Source organism: Oreochromis aureus, linkage group 12, assembly GCF_013358895.1.
Source record: "Oreochromis aureus strain Israel breed Guangdong linkage group 12, ZZ_aureus, whole genome shotgun sequence".
NCBI lineage: Eukaryota > Metazoa > Chordata > Actinopteri > Cichliformes > Cichlidae > Oreochromis > Oreochromis aureus.
In genome coordinates, this window is record NC_052953.1 from 22,109,889 (window position 1) to 22,136,103 (window position 26,215).

The 26,215-nt window shown below is 37.5% G+C and overlaps 1 protein-coding gene across 3 annotated transcripts in view; it reads right to left on the reverse strand.

Moving 5' to 3' along the window:
- Window positions 1–26,215, reverse strand: part of LOC116317466 (EGF-like repeat and discoidin I-like domain-containing protein 3) — a 126,225-nt gene that overhangs the window by 93,242 nt on the left and 6,768 nt on the right. The window contains exon 2 of one of the 3 annotated variants that reach the window (XM_039620959.1): window positions 1,838–1,864. The exons of 1 other annotated variant lie outside the window; for it this stretch is intronic. In XM_039620959.1, the coding sequence (XP_039476893.1) occupies window positions 1,838–1,864 (27 nt within the window). Of the gene's footprint in view, window positions 1–1,837; window positions 1,868–26,215 lie in introns of all 3 variants that reach the window. One more of the 3 variants, XM_039620958.1, reaches the window with a different exon arrangement.

The window sequence follows — 26,215 nt, forward strand, 5'->3', positions numbered from 1 at the left end:
TTTTAATAAAATATAAATAAATAACAATGGAAAACTGACATTTGAAATTTAATATTTAATTTTTTAAATTGTGCATTGTGATTTTGCTACTTAGATAGATATAATTTGATTTCGAACATGCAAATATAATTGAAATAACAACAGAAAAAAACAAAAAAACAAAACTTAAAAATCATCATGTTTTCATGTATATATCTATGTCTACAGAATGTGTGTGCTCGAAAAGGAGTAGGATGAAGTTTACACTTTTCTTGTTCCTACCCCCTTATTTCAAATTTCAATGCTTACAAATCCATATCCAGGATTCAACATTATTTGATAATATATGTTTAACTATGTACAAGTCTAACACATTGAACATACACAAATAAAACCATTTTCAGCACATAAAGTTATACTGGAAAGTTAACCTTGTATGTAGTATGGTCGTAGTTTTACATCTGTACAAAACAGAAGCGAAAGGCTCAAACAAATGTCATTTGTCATTCAATGTTAGCATTGTTGCTAATGCTTGGATCAAGATCCTTTGCAGTCAACTACATGTCAGTTAACTGTCCGGTTACTTTCGCCTCTGAAAATGGGGGACTGTGAATAAAATGGCTGTGATTCCTAAACAAACAATGCAATACTTTTGTAAATCTTGAATTAAAATTGAAAGTCTGCACTTCACTTCAATGGCATCTTGATTGTTTGATTAAAGATCCACTGTGGTGGTTTAGAGAGGCACAATTGCCAAAAAGTGACTGTCAAACACCAATGGACCCAACAGTATACAGTACACAGTGCAAGTGTTTGTTTTTTCTTAAGTGATTAGACTCTGCGATTAACCAACTCTTTGCATTGCTGCAGCAAACTACTTTGATTCCTGGGGTATTATGTCTAATCTAAATAAATCATTCTTTTTTTAACCTACTTGATCTCCAACAAACCAGCAAGGATTAACATTAATGAAAGAAACATAGACAAAGGCAATTACTGTAGCTGTTGAGGATGCAACGAAAGAAGAATTTTATATTCAGCTGCAGTACTTCCCGAGGATGTGAAGTGACATTTTAATTACATCACTGATGAAGATAAATCAGGTTCTTGTTTACTGTTGTCCTCTGTGGTCTTGCTTTTGTAATAAAACTCTTGTTACATTAGTTATTTCAATAATCAGAAGCAGTACTTTGGAATACCAAATATGATACCTTAAAAATATGATTTTAACATCTGTATGATAATTCAGAGATAAGTACTTTAGCATCTATTGGAGCCAGCAAAAAAAGAATACACTCAGACCACTCCATAGGGAGTGAATACAATGTACATCAAGATTGATGCTAATGGCATGTATTTATGGATGCACTGCATTAACTCTAGAATAAACATATTGGAATTGCTATGGATTAATGCTGCTTTTAAGTAAATGGATTATAAAATCAGCACTCACACACAAGGAAAAAGAAACACCCTGAGAAATATGATAAACGCTCAGGTATCCACCATATCTCATTTCCACTGAAAAACAGTCATGCAAAAGCAATCAGTGGACCAAATTGAACTGTGAGCTCAATCTCAAAACTCTGTACTAGACAAAGACAAGATATTTCTCAGATTCACACTATTAGAGGAAGTTTAAATAGGGCTGCCTTATGAAGTGAAATGCTAAATGATGTAATCATGACTGTTTCTGGCCCGGCATGAGCAGGGAGTCAATGCAGGAATTAGACTCAGGAGTAATGAAGGAAGGACGAGGCTTGGCTCGTTCCATTTCTCTATCTTCCCTTCTACACACACACACTTGCATGAAAACAAATGAATGGAAATCACGTTACCAAGCATAAAAAATTCCCACCTGCTGAAGTTGGTTCCTCACCATCTGCTGCTGTTGAGACACAAAGGAGAAAAAGGGGGAAAAGGGAAGAGAGAAAAGTCCTATTAGCTTCATCACAACTATGTATTTAATGCCGCAGCTGTATTGCAACAGATTCAGCTATACTGATAATTACATTTTGTGCTATCATATGCAAGGTTTCATTTAAGTGTAATTCCCTTGAGCACACAGTATGTGAAGGCAGAAACACCTGCTACCTGTAGGGTACAATATCCTGCCAACAGACATGCTCTCCAGTTTTGCCATGAAACATAACCTGGCACAGTATAACATCTGATGCCCCATCCATACACGTGTCCTGGTCTGTTACCTTTCCCTAATATGTGTTCATCATTCTGGACCAGTGTAGGATTAGCCCCTGTGGCACACATACTTACTAGCTGCATCCCTGGCTCCCAAGACCCAGTCCAGCTTTGTGGCTTAGATTTGGCCTGTCTGCTTACATTACCACAACCCTCTGTCTCCATCATTAGATGTGAAATTGGTCCAAAAGACGTGCCCAAAAGTTGGGCACAGATGCAGAGGCAGTCAACCAAGGGCATCAGATGCAAGGATGATAAATATGATTGTCATTATTATTGGGGATGAACAGAATGTGTTACCAGGAATGGATGGATGGATGGATGGACAAACGAGGCCTGAATGTATTGAGATTTGCTGCTGTACAGAGCATAATAAGTATGCGTGTCTATTATTTCTCAATAGCTAATGATGTTGCTTACCAATTCTTGCTTAATTAAAGTATGATTCAATGTCATGGACATTTTTTTCATCCACAGCACTGAATACTAATTAGACATTAACATATGGAGAGGGTGAAGCCTGCATAAGCAGAAAAGCAGACATAGAGTGCCTGCATTGCACACAGGTGCAAATATATACAAAACCATCTGAGAAATCTGTTTCATTTCCAGCCACAACACACAGAACCATTTGGAGACCAGATTTTATTCTTTTTATAAACCAAACATCAGTGCTCTGTCAGCTTCTGCTCCCTGTGGTGTTTTTGGATGTGGAAATCAAATAAAGTGCTCTCAGGGGATTTTAAATAAGTTTTCTTTTTATTTATTTTATTTTGACCCTTATTTATGAAAAAGGGGTTTTTATTCAAGACATCTCCTAAATGTCTAGAAAATTATTTAGTGGATCATTAGATGTGGTAGTCTTTAGACAGAAATATACGATTTGAATCCAGACAGCAGCATCTGTAAACTGAAGGGAAAAATGATTCACTTAGTCATAAATAAGATAAACAGATACAATTAAAGAGGGAACCACAGCTTTTAATGCTGCTTTGAATGTGAGAGAAAGCTTCAACTGAAGCCACACAGAGTCAAAGCCAAGCACTTTCTCAACCTCTCATCTGCCTGGCAGCAGAAGCTCTCCTTTGTGTTTTACCATGCACACGGGCCAATGTAATCCCCAAACCAAGCGCATTCCACGGTTCACTTAGTGTGGTTTTCTTTCTGCTCCCGTTTTCTCTTCAGCCTTACCATAAGGGTCAAGACGCACACTTGCAAGCCCTCAGACACATACACACACGTACACGCATGTGCACACACACAAAACGCTACACACACACAAAGCTGCACACTTGACAAAGGCAAAAAAAAAAAAAACATATGCCTCAGAGTGCAGACAACTATTCACACCCACACATAAATACACATGCTGAGAAGACAGAGATGCATAAAAGGATGGGTTTTATGTTTATCCAAGTGTTGAAGTGGTGAATCATAAGAGTGCATAAAATATTGAAAGTACAGTGGGTTGGCAAAATTTATGTCTCTAATTGTTGGTGTTCTCCATAAAAATAACAAAACACCCAATGTTAGCTGAATCACATAGCTTATTTCCCACAGCAGTGAGCATCAGGATAAACTGTGGACAAAAAATAGACTCTCAGTTTAAATAAATAATAAAAATATATATTAAAGATTACCTACATGTTCAGCTAGACTAAAATGGTGAAAGTGAAAATCTTTGACTGGTGAACCAAGGTGGAGTCACTTCGCTGACTTCCTGAAATCAGTAGCAGCAGAGATAATGTTGTGCGTTAATGCTGAACCTCTTAGAGAGGGAGTCTGGATTGATTGTATGCATTCTGATGCATGTGAGGTCTGATTGTGACATGTTTAATGCCAACAGCAAATTACTGGCATCATAATGGTTGTGTTCTTATCATGAACTGAACCCAGATAGGCATTTGTTTCAATAAATATCATTCTTAACCACAACCTAAAAACTGTTACTAACATTCTTGAGAAAGTGCCTCTAATTTTATGCTAAAATGTTAAAACAAAGTCATCAGATGAAATCTCTACAACAGAAAACAAAGAATTGCTGTATGCTGATTCAAAAATGACTGACAAACTGAATGTTGATATATTTTCTATTCATAAAATCCTATAATCCTGCAAATCTTGTCAAAAGCTGTCATTAGAGCCTTACCAGTGTACTCCCTCCATTGGCTGGATCTATTAAACATCTATTCGTTCATTTATATCAAAAAGTGGTAAAAACACAGCTATTCTGCGAGCCAGCAAGCTATAAATATTACGTGGGTCATTCTACAGTATGGCTCATTATCAGTCCTTCCTATATGAAGACACAAAAATACATTGCATGCACACAGTTAACTTTATGAAAGTGTGTGTTTTGCCTTCCCATGCACTCCTTTCGCTGTCTTGTCTTTCCCCTCCCTGAACCTGGTACTATATTTGTTAACTGTAGTAAATAACAGCAAACACAGGAATGGACAACAGTGTAATTCTTGTGGTATAGTTCTATATTATTAAGACAAATCCATAAAGTAATCTGACAGACAAGGGCAATACCTAGCATATTGGTGTACAATAAATACGTGATGCATTGATATTTCTTCAGACCACATTAATAAATTTGTAGAACATGGAAGGTTCTGGAGATGGCTTATTTAAATGGCCCCTCCTTCTTACCAGGAGAACGTACTCTCTATGAGATGATAAGCCTCTATCCCGGGACATATTGGTTTAATCTGACTGACAGCCAGGAGGCAGTAATAACCATCCATAATCTAAATAGGAACCAGTCAGGCTTTCCTGAATTGATATGACCTCAAGGTGTTCAGTGGAGATAAAGGAGCAAGTGCACAAGATGAACAAGCATAAAAACTATGCAGAGCATGCATACAGTACATACAGATTCATATAAGGGTGAAGATACCCCTTTATATATTAAACAATAGGGGTCACCAATTTTTTACCATGATGGGTAAATATGTACACGGTACACTCACATTCTTTACTATGATAAGCCATTTTGATTTAGTAACTTTGTTTGCAAGAAGCATTTAAATCAATGACTGACCAACAGAAATCAGTTAGTACAGTTTAGTTAGTAGAGTTAAATGACTGTGACTTTTAGTGTTAACAGCTTGTTTTACACGCATAAATGTATCCATGAAAACCTTGAGGGTTATGCAATGTGGACCAAAAGAATGCCAACAGTACGCAGGCTGTCCAGCAATAATGCACACCGGGTCACTGAATGCTGACAATTATAACAATGATGTGAATTATATTCTATGGCCTTCACAGTCACTCTGATTTAGTCTGATTCACGAAGAATTTCACCCCTTTAGTTGAGTTCACTAGAAAATTGAAAGTTAAAACACAAACTGACCCTGTTCCAGTTCCACATAACAGAAGGTGATTGTGTTATTCTGAATTTTTATTTACTTTTTTTAATGTTAACATGTAAGTAAAAGTCACATCTTCAATGTCTCAAAGTTCTACACTTGTGTCAAAAATGAAAGGCATTTCTAACATCACGTTCCACAAGATGGAAAGTAAATAATGCCTTTTAAATTCCTGGCACGTCCAAAGCAGCAAATCCATGAACTCGTGACTTCATTTTTGCACTTCTCTTTTTGTCAGCAAGTAAGCCCTTTACATCTATTTATTGTTCTACTCTCTTCTATTCTCTGTGTACAGAGAATTTTACTGCAGCCAAATTCCCAGTTGAATGTCTTCTAACACACAGCAGAGCAAGTGTAACATACTGACTGATGCACTCCCCATTAAGGTTCATTGTTAACCAGCAGTCATTTTCCAGAAACTGCTGCTGAGCAAAGTTCTAAAACAAAAGCAAAGAAACAGAGAATTATTTGTCTGTTAGGCTTAATGTGAATCGATAAATACATTTGGACTTTGAGTGGGGCTAGGTTGCATGAAATATTTAATGTATTTTTCAGTGTTTTTTCCTAACCATTACCATTAACCCTATAACCCTGCAACGCTTTAATACTAAAGACAGCATTATTGTTTTGATGTACCTGCATTTGTCAGGGTGAGGGATTAACACAGTGATTGCACTGTTATTATGATAGCAGTGCATTACACAGTCGTGGGAGCCACCGACTGTTTTATGCTGTTGTGTTGACACTGACCCTCACTGGTGCTTTGTATCCTGGAAAGGTTGTGTAGGAACCTCATTGTGATGGTAGTGTTTTACAAGGATATCCAGCGGGTGTTTGAGTGGATGCCCCTTACATTAGTATGGCAAATTACTATCCAGTTGTTTTAAAAGATAACAAGCTGATGGAGAAGTTTGATCTGATTCAGTAGGTTGCCTTTCAGCTATACCTAGTGTGACCAGCAATTGTATGTTTTTGCTACTGAAAACTTTTTTAGTGCTTAATTAGGGCTGATCAACTGAAAACCCAATAATGTTAACCAGAAGGAGGTAAACCCGAAAATAAAGGCTCTGTAAAGCTTATCACTCTCACTGTCATGGCCAGTGAAGCCATGGCAAAGTCGATCCGGGTAATGGATCGTATTCCCATTTAGCAGTGTAGCATCAAATATGACAGTCGGCTGTCAGTGCTAATGATGGCAGCCCAGACACCTCCTTGCTGGAGCTGACAAATCCTGCTTCTGTGTGCCAAGTAGCTCTACTGTAGTTATCTCAAGCAGTAAAACTTTTGTTAGAGTTCCCATGCTTCTTCCCAACATTTGGTGGTAAGTAGGAGATATGCTCAGCCTTAATTAGCATACAGTAGCTTTAAAAAAAGAAGATCCATAAAATTATCACACAAACCAGTTTAATTTGCCACAGACCTGCTTTTAATTAGTGCATGACTCAACTTGCAGCTTAAAAGGTTCCATGTGTTTTCAGCCATAAATGAGCAATAGTAATTATCGCAGTCTCCCTTCTAGTCACCTGCAGACTAGCAATGTCATAAATCATCACAGACTACTTCAAATGGCGATTCTAGGTAAAGGTATCATTTCTATGAGACACAATAAAGGCAATAATCACTTACACTTTGCATGGTTAAGATGTTTAGAAAAGTCCTCTGGACTAGTGAAAGTGTAAAAGCTTGAGACTTTGTTTCGCTTATAAGGCATTTACTGATATCAGCTTCCCATGAAGCCCATCAGTATTTATGTGTGAAAATATCATTTTACTTCTTCTTACAGTGAATAAAAGAAAACAATGTCTAAAGTGGTTTGTTGCAAATGAGGATTTAGTTAGTGGCACTGCAGCACATATGGCAGCCTTTATACATGTTCTACATTTGCAGTAAAGATATCACCTTTCCCTGTGCTCCACAAACACACACAAGCCATGAACAGATGCTCATTGCACATCTATCCCCTACATAAGAGCACCCTTAAAAGTGTTTGTTCCATCACTACGGTGCTTATTAACATTAAATCATCCAGCTATGGAGTGGGTGGCTAACTGTGAAATGACTCACAGACACAATACCAACAATAATTAGGGAGGCATTGTTGAGGCACTTCCTTATCATTAGTTGTTTTCCAACTAATGACAAGGAAGAATGCAGTAGCACAACCCTTTATATCAAGTGGAGTGGTAAGCACCATCTCTCTGTAAGTAAATAACCCATCCATCCTCATTTTACTTTTTTGTCAGCGGAGCAGGAGTGCGGGGTAAAGTATACCATTAATGTGGGGCTTTTTGACATGTGGTTTAGAAAGGAAAAGAAAGGCGCATCCCATCAGAAAGATGTCAGACACTTATCCCTCACATTTCAACAATTCATATGACTTCTACGGATGCTTCATGCACCATTACAACCTCTATGTAATAAAACAGGAGTAGGTATATTGTGAAAAATGGGGCAGGAGGTATGAAAAAAATCTCATTGGAAAGTTTCTGGCAAGATACTTCAGCTGTACAGCTGTGTTTCCTGATACAGCACAGAAATACTTACACTGTTTTATTAAACAGATATATAGGACATGTGGCTTAAAATTATTTTTTTTAATAAACAATCCATCAAAATTCAGAGGTTATGTGAATTGTGGCTGTTATGTGCAAAGTACACAAAGAAAGTTGTGTTTTGCTGACTGTATTCCAAAAATGAAGTCGGAGAAACTCACAAAGAGTCATATCCAAGACAAATTAATCTTGCTATGTTATCAATATCCAAGGAGAAGTAGTGATTCTTGTCAAAACTGAAAAGTGCTCATAAAATGATAAGTATGAGCTTGACCTTTAGGACAATGGTAAAGACCTGTTAGGGGATTTTTGTGTGCAGGTTTTATAAAGACTATAGGAGGATTATTATTCCTGTGCATTGTGGAGTGATGGTGGAAAGGGCAATGGACAAGTCGCTGTCCATTCTCTTGAGGCTTTGTGGCTTTGTAGCCTTAGACCAGTACAGTGGGCCCATAATTAATGCAATGATGTTTAATGCCAGTGTGACAAGAATACACAACTTTAGCCTTCTTTAGTCACCAAAATAAAGGATGACTTGCTGAAGTTCAAGCTGAGCAGAATGGAAAAGAAGCCACTTTTAAGTGGCTTTGAATGTGGCATGGTAGTTGGAGTATTTCCCGCACAACCTTCTCTAGGGTTTACAGAAAATGGTCCAAAAGAGAAAATACCCAGTGAGCGGCAGTTCTCTGAGCAAAATTGCCTTTGTTAATGCCAGAAGTCAGAGGAGAATGGCCAGACGTCTTTGAGCTTATTGTAAGGCAACAGTAACTCGAATAACCACAGCCAATGTATGGAGAAGTGCATGAACGCACTACATGCTGAACTTTGAAACAGATGTGCTACAGCAGCAGAAATCCATACTGGATCCTACTCCTGTCAGCTAAGAAGAAAAAAACCGAGGCTACAATTTGCACAGACTGTCTCAATTTCTGCTGTGACATTCAGATGATGGGGGTCAGAATTTGGCATTAATAACGTTAAAGCATGGATTCATCCTGCCTTGTATCACTCGTTTAGGCCTGTGATGGTAGTGTAATGGCCTGGGGGATATTTTCTTGGCAATCTTTGGGCCAATTGCTGACAATGTCCTTCCCTTTATTACCACAGTGTACCAATCTTCCAATGGCTGCTTACAGCAGGATAACATACCAATTCACAGAGCTCAAATAATCTCAAACTGGTTTCTAGAACATGAGAATGAGTTCACTGTACTCAAATGGCCTCTCAAAGTCTCCAGAACTCAATCCAATAGAGGTCCTTTGGGATGAGAGATTCACATCATAGATGTGCAGTTGACAAATCTTTAACAGCTACATGATGCTATCGTATCAATATGGACCAGAATCTCTGAGGAATGTTTCCAGCACTTTTCTAAATCTGTGCCACAAAGAATTAAGGTTGTCCTGAAAGCAAAAGGTGATCCAACCAGGTGCTATTAAGGTGTAACTCCAAAGTGGCTGGTGCGTCTGTATGATAAAGGCATTTAGCTATCTGCATTTATGTGTCTCTCTGAAGACACAACTTTAGGAGACTTAAATATAAGGATTTTCTTTTTCTGTAGCAAGTATTCAAACCAAATGGCAACATATTCACAATATCAAAAACGCACAAGGTACATCTTGTGTTCAGAATTAAGAAACTGATGTGTGCAAAAACAGAGCCATAATATAAGACAGATTCTCATTTTTTCAAGTATGACTGATTCAAAAAATTCAATTAAAAAGATATGTAAAATTCCTGAAACTAATAATACGACAAACTGTATAACTGTATGTGAATGCATGTGGAGGAGGTGCTCAGTCAAATAGAGCATCAAATTGCTATTCCAAGCATAAGATAATGAAAACCCCATGGATGAGTCTGTCTGCAGAGAAGTGTTTTTGTAATGTGGTCAATACAGAGCGCAGACATATCCAAGGTTTGATTCATACTGTGTTTTTGACATGGAATCGATATGTTTCTTAAAGTCTTAGTGTCAGTGTGCAAAACAAAGTGTCAACAAAATGAAATATGTTCTTGAAGGTAACTTAGCCTGTATGATTTATCGAATACCTACCACAAGAATACAGTAACAGGAAAAAAATGTGACAGCCTAACAGGCAATTATCAATAAAATGAAAACTTTCATGCTGGTTACTGAAACCATTTACAAATGAAATGCAATTGATTGACAGGTAAGAGATAGAAAACTAAAACAAGCAAGTGCCTTTCAGTGCAAGAACAAAACGATTCATTTGCATTTTAACTTTTGATACTCTTCAAAAAACAATCGTTAACTGACTAACACTCTGTTTATTGAGATTCCTTGGCAAAGACTTCAATATGTAAATATAATATCACAAAACTAACTGATAAAAGAACAGATGACCGGGTAACCTCTGGGTATTCTGGTGCTTCTGCTGTACAGAAATGGTATAAACCTTTCATAAACCAGAACATCAGTGAGATAGTAGTTAATTCAGCTCCGCACGTATCAAAGTTTACAGCTAATGTAGGTGAAGAGTCATTTGAACAATACAGCAGGAGGAGTAGCGATTCTTTTGGGTTCAGTGATTCATTTCATTTTTGGTCGTATTGAATAAAATATTAAATCCATTTTGTAAATGTTTCTGATTTTAAAGGTCAGAAGGGGAAATTATTCAGGAATTGTGAATAATTTTAATTCAGGAATTAATTCAGGAATTGTGATTGAAAAAAACTTTTAAAAAACTCATCGAAAGGCTTTATAATGAGACTTTGATGTTGTCACCATTATGTCACCCACAAACCGGTGAGTGACGTGGTAGCTATGGCCATTTTTTATACCTCGTTCTCAGGTAGATGCGATTTGCATCTCCACTCATAAATTGGTCAAATATTTTTTTAAAAAGCTGTTTTCACCCTTATGTATGCAGGGCATATTCTGCCGGGGTGTTGTACAACCAATAAACAAAAGCAAATGAGATCCCTGAGTGGTAGAGCGCACAACCCCATTATGCAGCAGAAGCTCTTTCCTAAAATTTTATGGTAATTTTCCACCCCTTTGTATCACAAACCTGTGTTTACTTCAATTATCTGAGATGGAACTCTAAAGGTTAACTGCTATTGTCTTTCACAAAAAAATAATAAAAGCTCTGGAGCAGCTGAACTGACACAGTGAGGTTATTTGTTTTATTTTATTTTTATGTCTTTTTTTTTAGTCCAGTTGTATAACGCCTGTACACTCATATGATACACTAAACTGTCAAATGTGTCAGTTGTATAATTTGTGGCACAGAAATCTGCTGTCATGGGCTTTGGGATGTACTTAAGGCAAACACCTACCAGAGCCGCCATCTGTTATATATAAAATTCACTACTTGACACTGACAGTATGAGAAACAACGCCCAGGATCACAGTCGCTGTTTAGTTCCTAAAAATTATTTTGTAGGAAAAGAATGTTTTGATGGCACAGACTTTGAAGAAGGAAAAGGCGCTTAAAGGTCATCAGGACCGCTTTCCCGTGTGCCGTGGTGCTTTATATTCAACAGAAGGGCCTCTGAAGGTAGAAGAATTGTTCATCCAGAGATTTGTCTCATAAATAGTGGGGGAAAAATAACAAGGAAAAAGACAACACTGCAAGTCAGCATGACTGGCATATATATTACCAACACACCTGATACTGCTTATGGAAGAACAGAGCAAAGCTTATGTTAGGGGTTTTCAAATACTAACAATTAGAGTATCAGCTTAGATACTCGTTCACAGCAGGATGAGCGCCGTGTTCGCCTCCTCCTGTTGTTACAACATATAGCACTACTGCAGACAGGCAGGCACGCAGCTCCGTCACTCACTAGTAACGGAAGTAGCTGCCGTTCGCAATACCGAACAACACTTTAAGAGGAATGTCAAGAAATTGAACAGCTACCATAAATATTAAAGAAGCCAACGCACACATTAACGTTAGCCATTTAACTATTAGCAGTGATCTGATTACCACATTAGCCATCAGTTAAGTTATCATTAAGGTAATAGCTAGCAGCCATGATTAATATTAACAATCACGTTACTGCAGGAGCGAGGCAGCAACAGTTAGCAGGCCTGCCCACGTGTAACACAATGTTAATTCAATGCTACAAGTTAATACAGTGGTAATACACAGTGCCTGACAAGAAAGAGAGAGGAGAAGATATGCAGCAAAGGGCCAGACTCGAACCCGGGCCAGCAGTTATGATCGCCTGCTCATCCCACTGAGATAAACCAGCGCCCTACACTTTTGTTACTGTATTTTTTATGCTATTTAAACCACCTGAACACTAGTGCCATTGCAGTTCTTGAATATCGTGCTCTACTCTTTATTACAAAGAAAAAAAACCATTTTGTCTTTTTTTTTTTGCCTCTTGGTATCAAAAATGGCGTTGAGTATCCAGTATTTTCATTGCTTCCTTGCTTGAAGCAATAAACATGCTTGGCTACATGATTACAACTTGTGACCCATTTAATTTAATTTAATTACTCTATTATAGTATCAAACTACTGTAGTATTTGTCAAGCTGGAGAAGAATATCTGAAATGAAAAAGGAATCAATCCACGTCAGGAGGTCTCATTTTTCATTGTGTTCACCAAATGACAAAGTAGTGAAAATATAAACTAAATCTTGGTTTCCTTTTGAAGTGTGTAGCTAAAGCATAATTTGTTCCCATCAAACAAGAGAGGAGAACCTCCCGACTCATTCCACTGTATTGTTAGTGTAGAGAAAAGGAAGGAGGGGTGAAATTCGCACTCCTCCTTAATTGGATGTAATAGCTAGAGGGAATAAACTTGGTTTGGCCTCAGGGAGGGGAAAGTAAGAAGAGAGCGAATATGTTTGAGAGGGCTGAAAATACTAAATATCCATGGAAAACTATAAAGACAGACAGTGTGGTCCTGGTAAGCTGAACACGTATGCAGACTACTGTTCAGAAACAGCCTTATAAAGATAAAGGCACAAAGATAAGTAGAAAAAAAATTAACATACAGGAATGTAGACTGGAATTAAAGTCACCAGAGAAGCGAGACAGAAGAGAGAGATCTAAAGGAAGCAGCACATCACACAGATGAAATGGGTAAATGATAACAGAGCTCACACTGGCCACCAAGTCTGTGAAAGCTTATCGAAGGTCCTGGTCCAGAGAGACGATATCTGCGCCTTTGCTGCAGGGACATTTGAGGATGAAAGAAACCTTAGGTGCTCCTATTAAGTCAGACAGTTGGTGAGGGCATTCCTTTACACCGCCCCCCTCTGAGTTAAACAGATTTCTATATCTACTGGAAGTAAGGGGGGAAAGATATTCTGATTTTAAACAGGTCAAACAAAGGGCTCAGGCAGGTTTTACTTTATAACAAGGAAATGTAAGTCTGTTGATGTTTGATATTGGTTCAGCTTTTTTACTTATTCTTATAAGGCATTTACAACCTGCAAAGTGTGTTGATATTTTTTGAGCTGTCATGAGTGATGTCATAAACGTACAGATCTTTGGTTTTCTGTGGCAGCATGTGCTGTATGATATGGCCTGTAAATATAAGTTTTCCTAATACACTTAAAAGCGAACCCATTGACGAATATAGTCACGCCAGTATTTTGATCTAAGTAACCAATGCAAGCAGTTCTTTGCATTAAAGCACTGCTTTGTTTCATTATAAGCTTCTCATTTTAAACTAACGTGCAATAAAAGGGGAAATTGCAACCAAACAAAACAGAACAGTATTTAATTGAACCAGGCAATTGGATACATTTACTTTATTAACTGTTAAATCTAAATTTAGAAGCAACACAATCTCTCTTTTTCTGTATTTTCTAAGAGAGTTCCAATAAACAACAGCAAGAGGTGTAGCTGTGGCAAACTATGCGTTCAATATATTCCCCACCCTCGTAAGGAAGGAGCCACAGATGTGTTTCCAGCACTGGCTAAAATGCAGAGAGAAGCAGTGAATCCATAAGAAAAGCCAATTATTTCTTGTTTATTTGTGTTTTTTTTAATCTGTTGTTAGGCATTAACAAACAGTTGTTTCAACTCTGTTACAACTTTGATCACTATATGTTAAAAGCATTTATGATTCAAAATTCACATCCCATAATTGGTATGGTTCGGTTGAGCTCCAGTCAGTGTGAGGCTTGAGGTACCACCAAATGTAATAATCACCTCAAAGGCCTGCACACCCAAAAATCTGTCTTTGCAGTCCTTGTCATAAAGCAACTTCTGTTACCACAAAAGCATCCAAAAATGGAGCTCAAAGGATTGGAGATCTCTCTTGCCAGCCAGGAGCATCCTCTGGATTTTATAAGTTTGGTTATGCTGAAATCACTTTCTTGCTCTTTTCTTGCCTCTACTGCTTCTCTGACTTCATAGTGGGAGTGTGCTAAATTTATTTTTTAGCCACTCTGTACAGAGATATATTCCCACAGGAGCTCAAAATTCCAGATAAGACCATCAAGGCTAGAGTCCGTGGTGTGGTTAAGACCTAAACTGTGCTTAGAGAAAGAAAAAGTAGAGTGGCTTGAAGAGAGGGAGGGGTTTTAAAAAAATGCCCATCTAGCTTATTTCTTTTCTTTTGTGTAAAGGTCTCCATCCTTGTTAGGAATAAGCTGGTCCCCCATTCTGCCCTCTACTGTTCTCATTACTGTGCATCCTGCCTCAGCCAGCACTAAGCCCTGCAGAGGTGCACAGAGGGCTTTCGTCTGAGTATAAGATCGATACTTCTCCTCATCATGGGCCAGGGGCAGCGATAATGCACTCAGCCCAAGGCCTAGAGGGTTCACAGGATTTTTTTTTTTCAGCAACTTGGGATCTAGCTTTTTCTGAGGTGAACCACTACAGTGTGACCCATGAGAACAAATGTATGCAATGGTTACAGAACAACAAAAACATTTTAGATTTGAAACAATTAAGAGGTCCTTAAAAAATCTTTGATACACAGATGGAGAAGCACGACCTTAACTGACAGGGAAGATTATTCAGTGCTCATATCATGCACCTGTCATGAATGTCTTATTAATCTAGTACTTACAATTTGGATTTAACATCTTTCAGCTCTATCCAAGGGATAATGAATAAGCGGTTCAACCAGCAGACCCAACAATGCACTGTGCCCAAGCTTTCCTCTTTTATATAAAGTCTTTCCTTGACACACTGGTTGCATTGAAATACACAGCATCAAAATTTAAGTGTGGGTTATTATGTTAGTGTCCTTTCTCAAGCATCTATTCTATTACATAGTAGCGGCTGCTTTTTTTTCATAAGTATTGCATTACGTTACTTAATTATTCCCTGGAGAAAGCAATTCTTTGCAAACATACTGTCACATTACTTTTAAATGACTCCATAACATGGCCTGAAACACAATGTCAAACTTAACATTTAACAATATAAAACACGGGGGCTGCAGTTCCACACACTGACACAAATACCCATCGTAATGAGGAACACAAGCTTGTTCCTTAGGTGTTTATGTATTACACAAGGCCATTAAAGACAAAGGCATTAAAGCTGGAAACCAGCCCAAATAGCACTTCCCAGCACCAAAGTGATTCTGCTGTTTAACTAACCTCTGAACGATCTCAGCTGATTTTATACTTTGTTTTATTTTATGTTACTTATACAAAGCGTTCAAGAGAAAGTTAAAAGCTGCAGTACTTATTTCAGGTTTAGTATCCCTTTAGGCTGATATTAAAGATCCTATTAAAGATGATGACCATGCTTTCACAGTTCTGAATTTTGATCTGAAACACAGAGTTGATAAATATGACTCTTATAAAGGAAAATAAGCTGGGGTGATAAGGTTAATAATAACAGCTAGTGCATGCCTGTGCTATTGTTTGGCCTCCTGTTGGCACCTAATGTATGTAATTAAATTGAGAAATGTGAAAAAAAAAGGGGGTGGTAGATGTTTTAATGCTAAAAAATGGGTCATTTTAGCCATCTGCTAGGTGGTTGCTAGGCAACGTCCCAGCATCACAACGCCATGCATAATTAAACTTTTATAGCGATAAATTTTATTTTATTGTCATAAAATAAAAAATTATACAATGTTTTTGTAAGGTGTTCTAGGTGCATAAATGCTAAAAATTGGTTATTTTGCAAGTTACAAGGTAGGCAAGACAATAACATCATAATACCTGATATGATAATATTTCATATGATGACTTTCAGAGTCATAACATGTAATTTATATGCCAAGTGTGGTTGCTCAGCTTCTGATGATTTAAGAAGAGTTTGTGGCTAACAAAACAAGCAAGTGAGACAGTTTTCCATGTGTTTATGAAGAAGAAAAAAAATAAAAGTATAGAAAAGGTAACACTTCATAATATGGCCTGTGACTATTATATTTACTTACAAATACTTAGAGGTACATATTCTGCAATTTCAGAGTTAATAAGTCAGGTTGTTATAGGAAATAATGAAATAATTATACTGTAAGTAAATTTAAATAGTGTATGTGTAAGTAATTTTATGTTGTGCATTAGTAATTTAAAGGTTTTTTTAAACAATAGAAGAAATTATACTGTAAGTAATTTTAAGTACAGTATAAGTGATTTTAAGTACTCAATAATTTTTTGGTGACGATCGAGTATTATGGAGTGAATTAATGTTGCATTTTTACATCTTTATTTAATACTCATTATGTTGATGTGCACGATGGATGTTCTATTATTCGACTGTCTTAAGTTGTCTGACGCCACTCCATAATACGACTCTTGCCCTGAAAAATAAAATTTACTTACAATGTAAGATTTCCAAATATGTTTTTCCACAAGAAATTATGCAGTAAATTAGTTATGCAGTACTTAAAATTACTTACACAAAAATTTGTGTCTCCTTTCCTGTAAAAAACCAAAGTCATTCACAACAAAAATTACTTGTGCATTGCAAATTACTTACATTTACCTATATTACAACTGTTTATCTGTTCCCTTTAAAAGCCTCACTTGGTACCTCCTTTATCCAGTGCACCTTGCTAAGTATTTGTATGTCAATATAATTACCCTGTAATTTCAAACAAAATACACTGAGATTCCATTTAATTACAGGGGATTACACTTTTTTTCTGAGCCCATAAGGAGAAGTAGAATAAAAAATAGAAAACTTTCTTTTATTCAATTAGCTATCTATCAAATTACAGACAAAAAACAGAAATATGAATATCCCTCAGTCAGAAAGTAAAAGCTAAAACAATTAAATAGTGCTCAAATCTTTTCTCTGATGTAATTCTCAGACAGGCACAGACGCATAGCATCAAGGCTTTTTGATGGATTGTGCTAATTATTATGATTCAAAAGCATCCTATTTCAGGTTCTTGCTCATTAAGAGCTAGAAAAGCTAATTGGATTAAGTAAATATATCATTTTCCAATACAGCTATATCACAAAGGAGTAATGCCACTTGGTGCCTTTCAATTTTTTTAATAATTGCGGTCATCAGATTACGTATTTGCACAGACATATTGAGCAGTGTGGTACAGCTATTTCATACTGCTAATTGCTGTAATGCCATCAGACATATTATTTTTAATGGTTACCACTCATATAATGGGCACTTATATCATTCTCTTAACCTAATTTTTTACTTTCTGTTGCATGCTTTGCTGTCTGAAATTCTTGTGAAGACGAATATGTCCTTTTAAAAAGCAAGCTAATTGAGTTTCGTTTTGAATATGTTTAAAGGTTTGAAGATGTTGGTAATTTTTCAAATTTGTTCTTCAAGTCTTGTTGAGGGAGAACTATGAAAGACACCTGCTTCTCACCACCATCCACTGGACAGCTGATGCTCTGATGCAACTTCACAACATGACTCTCTGCTTTCTCTCAGCCCCCACCTCCCCCTTTTCTCTCTGCACGCTCATTACAGATGCCCTAGTTTGCTTGTGAGCCAGGAGAGCCTCGCTAGCCTCATTACAAACTTGGACACCTCCCATCTTTTGTACCTTTTTTCCAGACAAGATCTCCCACATTCATGCTTGTTTCCCAGAAGTAGCATAAAAAGATTCATCAAACATGTATAAAGGAGTAGAGCTCACATCTCATCTGAATTTTCGCAGTAACCGCTGAGGAGGAAGGTGTCTGTGATGGAAAGTGCCGCTGCAAATTAACAGGCAAAGAAAGACAAAATAGGCGAAGCAAAAATGCATTTTAGCTGGAAACTGTGACACAAATTCACGGGATTAATGCATATTCAACAACACATCTAGGCATTTCTTTGACCCTGTTCCTTAAATGTTTACCTCATTAGCCCTCTTGTTGTCATGATGTTTTGCATTTGGCATTTTGGATGAAAGAAAAATTATGCCACGCTTTTGACTGAGCAACGCTGATTGAAAATTCACAAAGAATGCACTTGTACGGCAAATGCAAATGTTTAGTCATTTTTTCTCAGCTTTTGCAAATGTTTTTGTGAGACAGGGAGACACAGGGTGCTTCAGAGAACCAATCAAAACTTTGATAAAAGCAGGAAATATGTCTAATTCAATATTTCCACATTTCTGCTTGATAATTTTATCAAGAAAAATTGAAATCAAGATTTGTGTAAAATTCTGCATGTTTATTTTCTTGTCAAAAAATACACAGGAGGACTAAACCATGCAGCTCACAAAAGTCTAATGGATCCTGAAGCCTTTTAGCTTAGCATAAATACAGGAAATAGGAATAACTTGTGTCATTCAATGAGCTAGTTTTGATGCTAAGTGTGTGAAGTCCTTATATAAAGTTTGGTTTTGTTTTTTGTGGTTCGTATTTTCCCATGATTACCAAAATAAATCCATGTTAAAAACTGGTAAGAGGCAACAGATCACAACAATGACACTGTTATAATGGGTGTATTTTATGGTCATGCACACATATTAAACATTAAAATCTTTGTGTTGTAAGTATTAACCAGTAGAACTACCTGTTTTACCTTTGACACAAAGAAAAGTGAGATTTCCACCTCCTTCTATCCACTGCTGGTATATTTTGCAAAACAAAGCTTCCCTTTTTTTGCAGCAATACCTGCTGCATGCAGTGCCATGTTTGAAGTAAATTTTAACGCTTTAGTTAATGAGAATTTGAAGGGTTTAATTTACTTATGTAAAATTCAGTCTGCTAATATAACAATTAACATTACTACAGAATAACCAGCACTTTTAAAAGCAGCGTTGAATCAAATTAAACATAAGGTAGGAGGCTGTTTACTCCAGTTAAATACTGAATGAACAAATGTGAGAATGGTACTGATCTCCTTTTCTTGCCAACAGAACAAATACCATCCCCATTAATTAACAGCACATTTATTTAAATGAAAAACATGGATGACATGATGAGCTACTTTGTTCTGTCTCACTGCATAGCAGGTCCTTCACCTGCCACAAGTTATTGTTAGGTAAGTTTAAACAGGCTATTTGAAAAGTTGAAAACTGCCGGTAAGCTCTGTTGAATGTTCCTCTTCAACACAGGAAACATCGAAGAAGGACATGAAAAATGCTTGAAAAATATCTTCTGATTCTTGTTCCCTTCATACTTCACACCCGAAGGCCTAAGCTGTGCATTGTGTGCAACGAAAAGGGCAGGCCTTGACAAATTGAATTTTTTTTTTCATCCTGCTTACCCCTTGGTCAGTGAATTTCATGTAGCAGGCACTACTTACTTAGAGATTCAGTGTCAAGCAAGAAAAGGCTCAGTGTGTGAGTGATGATGTACAGTCAAGGGTGATTACTGAGCTTCCACGTAAAATGCTGTATTCACTTTTCAGTGATTTTACTTTGTCTTTGCCTTAGCACACATCTTTAAAAGATAACACATCTTTGTAACCGAACAGCATGCAACACAGACAGATAAACACATGTATTAGACACCGCTGGTGTCCAGTCGATAGCATTATTCCTATTATCCAACCACATCTCCAACGAAATGCAGCAACAACTAAAGAACTTTGCTTCTATGTGTAACTTCTAGAGTTTGTGTATGCAAGAGAGGAAGACAGCAAGAGTGAGAGTGCAATATCCCACAAAGACTCTCCTTCAGTGCACTGAACACAGTTAAAAATACACACTGCAATTTAAACTTTGAACTTTTCAGTTGCTAATTTAATCTGTCACACTCTTCACAGGTTCAACACTCGGTGCAGAACAAGATTTCAAGCTTAGTCACAAAGATCTGTTTCAGAAGCAAAATAGATGAAATAGGACGATATCAAACATGGTTAATAATGTAAGTTAGAATTAGGTTGGATGTACAACATGAAAACAAAACTAAGAGGGAAGTAACATCTTGAAAGCTGAACAGTTCATACATAAACCATAGGCTGACATTTGTTTCATTTCTTCTTGTCTGCTTCCTCTGATTGCTTTCTTTAGACTGTGAGAAGTCCTAAAACAGGCATAAAATTAAACATGACAACACCAGTGGTGTAACGCTTGACTGTGCTATAAATGACACTCTGTATGCTGCACTTTTTCTTCTTTATAAAATATGGAAAAAGTGAAAACAAACAATTTAATGGTTCTTGTATAACTCAGTGTATTGTGTGGTTTCTGTAAAAAAAAACGTGATTTATTAATTGACTGAATTCACAGAAGTTAAAGGGAAAATGGTTAAAAAACATCCGTATTCAAACTGGCAAGCATGTCTTAAAGACCACATGGCCAGCTTGTGTAGCAACAAGCATATGGATAATATCAATGCATATCATTACATCTGCACATTCTGGCAGCCGCTTATCATCCTGTATTTCCACGCATGCTGTATACAGTTTTAATTTTAGAGAAACAGCTGAAGAGAGGTACAGTTAAACTATGTAAATACACAACTTTGCTAACATACCAATTGTGTCCCAGTAGTGTTACTGGGTGTTACTGTTACTCTGCTATGAAGTGTGAAGTAATGGTCCTGATGTGTCCGTTACATAACTGCCTTCTTTTTTTCTGTGTCTACCCCACTTGGGCATCATGGTGGTGCAATGGTTAGCATTGTTGCCTCACAACAAGAGCATTCCTTCTTGGGCTCCCACAGGACTATGAGAGCTGAATTGTTTAGTTAACTGGTGATTTTGAAATCGTCCGTGGCTGAGCAGTAGATCAAGTGCTTAAAGTGTATAGAATAAATTGTTGTATGAGGCTGTGGTTAAACACAGCTTCTGGCCTAAAGCACTCTGAGTGATCACCGTGACCAGAAAAGCACTAAATAAATTCTGGTCTGTTTCCATTTCCACTCATCAGTGTCTCTGTTAGTAATGAAATGACATCTCAACAGCAGTTTGGTTACAACATTTATACCACAGATTTGGTCTTGGTTTCAGACATTGTTACACTTTGTTCCGTTAACAAGAACCCACAGAGCACATTTCAAAAGCAAGGGCTGCACTAAAACTTTAATGTTTTACGCTGATGTTGGTTTTGGTTGTCACGGCCCGTGGCTCGGCATCCAGGGAGCCGGGGGAGGCTGCGGTGGCCACACCCTCGGGCTGGGCCGCCTCCAAACCACCTGCGTCTCATCTGAGGCAATCACCGGAGGGCTACTTCAGCCAGCTCTGACGGCTTCTCCCCGCCAGTCCGTACAAGTCTTCCTAGCGTGACCTGCATTCAGCGTGGAGATCCGTGGCCTGCCTGTCCTCCTGCCTCCCTCCCAAGGATTCCCTCCACGGGCTCCTCCCCCTCCAAGCTCCACGGTCCTGCTCTACCTGTAAGCCCCGGCAACTCATAAAGCTTAGCTGTTCATCTCTTGATAACCTGCGTGCTGTTAACTGTGTCTCCCCTTTCCGTTGCAGTTTCCCCTCGGTCCCGATTGCGGTGCTCCTGGGCTCCGCGCACCTTGTTTTCCCGTGGCACGAGCCTTAGCTTTTCGTTTCCTTAAGCGTTGTTAAAAGATTCCTCAGTTCAATAAAAACTTGTATATAGTTCTGAGCGGCGGTGTGATTGAGTCTGTTTTGGGGTCCTCTTACCTGAACACTCCGTGTTCCGTGACATTGGTAATATGGAAACTAAAGCTTTTTCCCAATTCACATGACCCTGACCTTTGACCCATGACCTTTAAGTATTACATACGAAAATGGTGGATTTTATTATTTTTACCCATATGATTGGAGCAGAATAGGCTGAAATCTTTAAATTGTAAAAACTGTAAAAACTCTTCATGCCCTTTCGTATGATATACTACTTGGAGATTTTTTTCAAGGTCAACTTTGACCTTGGGTGCTAACAATGAAGGTTTAGCTCAAATGCTTAGCCAACTTAGGTACTCATGGAGTTTTTGCTGATTTTGACCTTGACCTTTCACCAAACTTGAATCAGCTCGAGCTGTTATTAGTATCTAGCATGACACAAAACTTGAAAATAATATCTTAGGAAACTGAAAACAGATTCTCTCTCTCCCATCAGGTGGAGAAATATGTTGGATCTTTAACAGTTAATGTATCTACTGTATATTGTACATGCTGGGAATGGCTCTAGCCTTCAATGAGAATGAAAAACACGAGTGGATTGAGAACGGGTGAGCAGTTGGATTCTCCACATTAAGCAAAAGTTAGGAAGTGGAAAGAAATACTGACTTTTTGGTCACAAATCAAATTGAGTGTTTATTCAATTCAGTTCTGTTTGATTTAAAGCATGAAAACTGGTCACAGTGGTGTCAAGTAATATTTTAATGTTGGTATTTTGGTATAAAACCACAATTTTCTTTCTACTTACTATGTGCTATACAGGGTTAAGACCTTAATAAGTGGTTACTGCTACATTTGGCTTGCCCTTGGTTTATTACTGCACTCATCTGAAACTATTGCTGTCTTGTGCCATGTTGTTGAGCATTGAGACTCTAGCAAAACAAGTTATCTGAAACTTGTGCCTGAAAGTACAAATCTGGTGTAAATTGTTGCAACCTTTGCCCTTTTTGTGAGGGCAACTGACTGTGACTATATCTCACTTTGATTTTCGGGCAGGAGTGGTTTCTGTTCGATGAACATCATGTTAAAGGGAATTTTCATCCTGGCTCTCAGCTCTTTTTTTCCCTCCCTCTTTCTACCCGTGGCTGGTACTACAAACCCCAAGGGTAATCTAAAACATCTGGACGGAAAATGTTGCACTTAAAAAAAAACTGCACTTATCTTCAAAATGGATAACATATACATTATGTCGTTACCTAAAAATGTTTACAGCAAAGGCTTCCAGTTGAAACTTGTCATATCCAGACTGATCGTATCCTGCTTCCTCTCAGTCACTCACCTGTTTGTATTCAGTGCAATTTAGTGTAAAATCGGGCTGACTCACATGATAAATAAATGAATGTTGTTTTGTGTTTTGCCAAATGAGTGAAGTATGGATGCACTTCCACACTGTGAAAAACAGCCAGAATTGCTGCCTAGACTTGGTGTGATGACATTTCTGGGTTACCTCTCCAAGCTTCAAGCACAAAAACCAACTCTTCTGTACACACACAAAGAAAAACAGACAACATATTCAGTGCATGTACTAATATACTCAAATGTAAGTTGAAATACTGTATAATACAGAACTGGCAAGTCTTTAAGAGTAAAAAGCTGAAAACACCTCAAAGAAGTTTTAAAAGAAGTTATATGTTGCAAAACAGTTACAGTGTTTAATTAATTTACATGAGTGCTATAGTTATTTCTTGTAGGTTTTATGGCATCATAACTGTCAATCAAAGACATAATTCAAGGATTTTTTTTTAACATAGACGTTATAGACTGAGTTGGGACTCTTCATTTAAATATGTCCTTGGGACAGAATCAGGAGGCATCAGCTCCTTGGGACATGTGGCTTAAGAACTTAATCTAAACTGAACTAAAGTAAGTAGTCTGGCCTGACTGAATATGGTGGGTTCTTTATCAGACCAAAGACTAAACTACTCAATCTCATTTTAACTACAGCAGCTTCACTTCCATCTGAAGCAGTTTAACCATATTTGTAATTAATACAACCAGAAATTGTCTCTTTTTGAGAGATGAAAATGAGGCGAATACTCCCATACAAAAGCAGGAGTTATGTACTTTGTTTGTCCCCCCACTAAAACTTAAACAAGCTGAAATTGCTTACATCTCATCAGACTTGCAGGCTGCTGCAGTTCTGCACTTAATGCAAAATACTTTATTCTTCCTATTGATTCACTGGGGAAAGGTGAAGTCTTCACTCATGGCCAAAACCAATAATGAATGCTGATACTGGTGTGACACCTCCCTGTCAAATACAGGGGCTCCATTGCACTCAGCAGCCACACCCACTGAGTATAGATATTGTGCTTGGCTGAGGATACACCTACAATCCACATTGACACTTGTCAATAAGCTTTTCATTCCTCCCTCCCTCCTAAATACCTATCCTCTTCCCACACACACACACCTACACTTGGCACACCTACGCATCTGCACGGGCAGTTATTGATAAAAACAACATTCTTAAAATAATATACAGAAAGATAGATACAAACATTTTAACGATATACAAGAAAACTCTTAACGTTCCAGCCAAAAAAATACCCTGGTTTATCATCCTTTCATCCAACTTGACTGTTACTTATTGTTTACCTTGTTAGGCTTCCTTACCCGTGAAAAGTTTGGTTTTAATATTTTTCTTGTGGCCCCCAGGGCCTTTCTTTTTGCAGTATACTTCTCATTTTTAACCAAAAAAATGGTAACGGAACCTTGAGAATTTGATTTAAAAAAACATACAACGTTGTCATGATACCGTACCATGACTGAGAGGTATTAGAATACATCTCTAAAATAAATTTGTTTTATTTATATTTTAATACTATTACCATTAGTAACATTTGTGGTGTCGATAAACACATTTAAAAGACACTTTTATGCATTTAAAACCTATTTCCCCTTTTTGCCTCATGCTGACAGACCTTTATCCATCAAACCGCAAAGATTTACTGATTCACAAGAGGAACTGCGCACCTGCAAATTACTCCTTACAAGTTTAGTGAACAGAAAATTATGACATTTGTGCTTTTTTCAGAATTTATGTTCCAGTAAAAGAAGCATTGCAGGAAAAGGGCCACAAAAAAGATTATTTTCCATCTTTTTTTACTTAAACTAGCCTGCGGTGCTTTTTCAAATTAATCATTTCGTATTTATTGGTGAGTCAAACAAAAATGCATTGCGGATACAAATTTTAGTGTTAAATTACATACAGGTGATGTCTTTTGAATGTCACACATGAATAAAACAGTGAAGTAAGATCACATTTGCAGGGGGAAGAATGCTGTTCATTGCCATGAGTTATACAGATCAAAAGTGGTTTGAACCTTCAGCGTTCCACTTCTGCATGCTTTCATACTTTTATCATCAAACTACGTTGTGCAACCGCCATTCCACCACTAACAACCATCAACTGGCAGTAAGGTTTAGTACTAGCAGAGATACTGAATTGTCTCCTGTAAGGAGGAAAATCAAGTAATCAAAAAGAAATGTCATTTTCATTTAGAATTTTGGTTTGAAGCATTATGAAAACAGCTTAATTGAGCTAAAATTATTATTGTGTCACATGTGTCACTTTGAAGTGATCCACTAACAATTTCAAACATGCAGGTCCACTTGTTAAAGTGCATATATTTGAAGTTATTACCTGCAACTTTTTTTTGCCTCGCATGCAGTGAGTCTGCTTGTGCCTCCAAGAATTGAAACATTAATTGTGACCCAGTGGGATTACTTAAACCCAGCATGTGGTCTTATTAATACTCAAGCTATAAAAGGGACAGGCCGCTGCATGTTCTTAGCTGAAAAATGAATGTACACTCAACATTAACTCACACTACAAATGAAGAATTTGTATAATCTTTTTACTCAAGCCACGGGGCTCTTTCTGCTTTTTTCCCTGACATTAACACTTTGCTAAGAACGCCACAGCTTAAGTCAGCTGTCATAATGTTATATGTTGCCTTTAGTCAGTGATAGAACTTTAACACTGTTTGGGGAAATACAGAATCAACATTTGCATAGTTTTGTGAAGAGAAACATCACCTTTGAGTTAAGGACTGTGGGAAAACAGACAAGCTATTGTGTGAAAAATTGCTATTTTTACTGGTGATCAGTCTTTGTGTTTATCTTTTGTCTGTGTGATGCCTTGAAGAATTCTTCCTTTTCACTCACTGCCAAATGCAGAGTTAAGCAAAAGTCACCTTGAG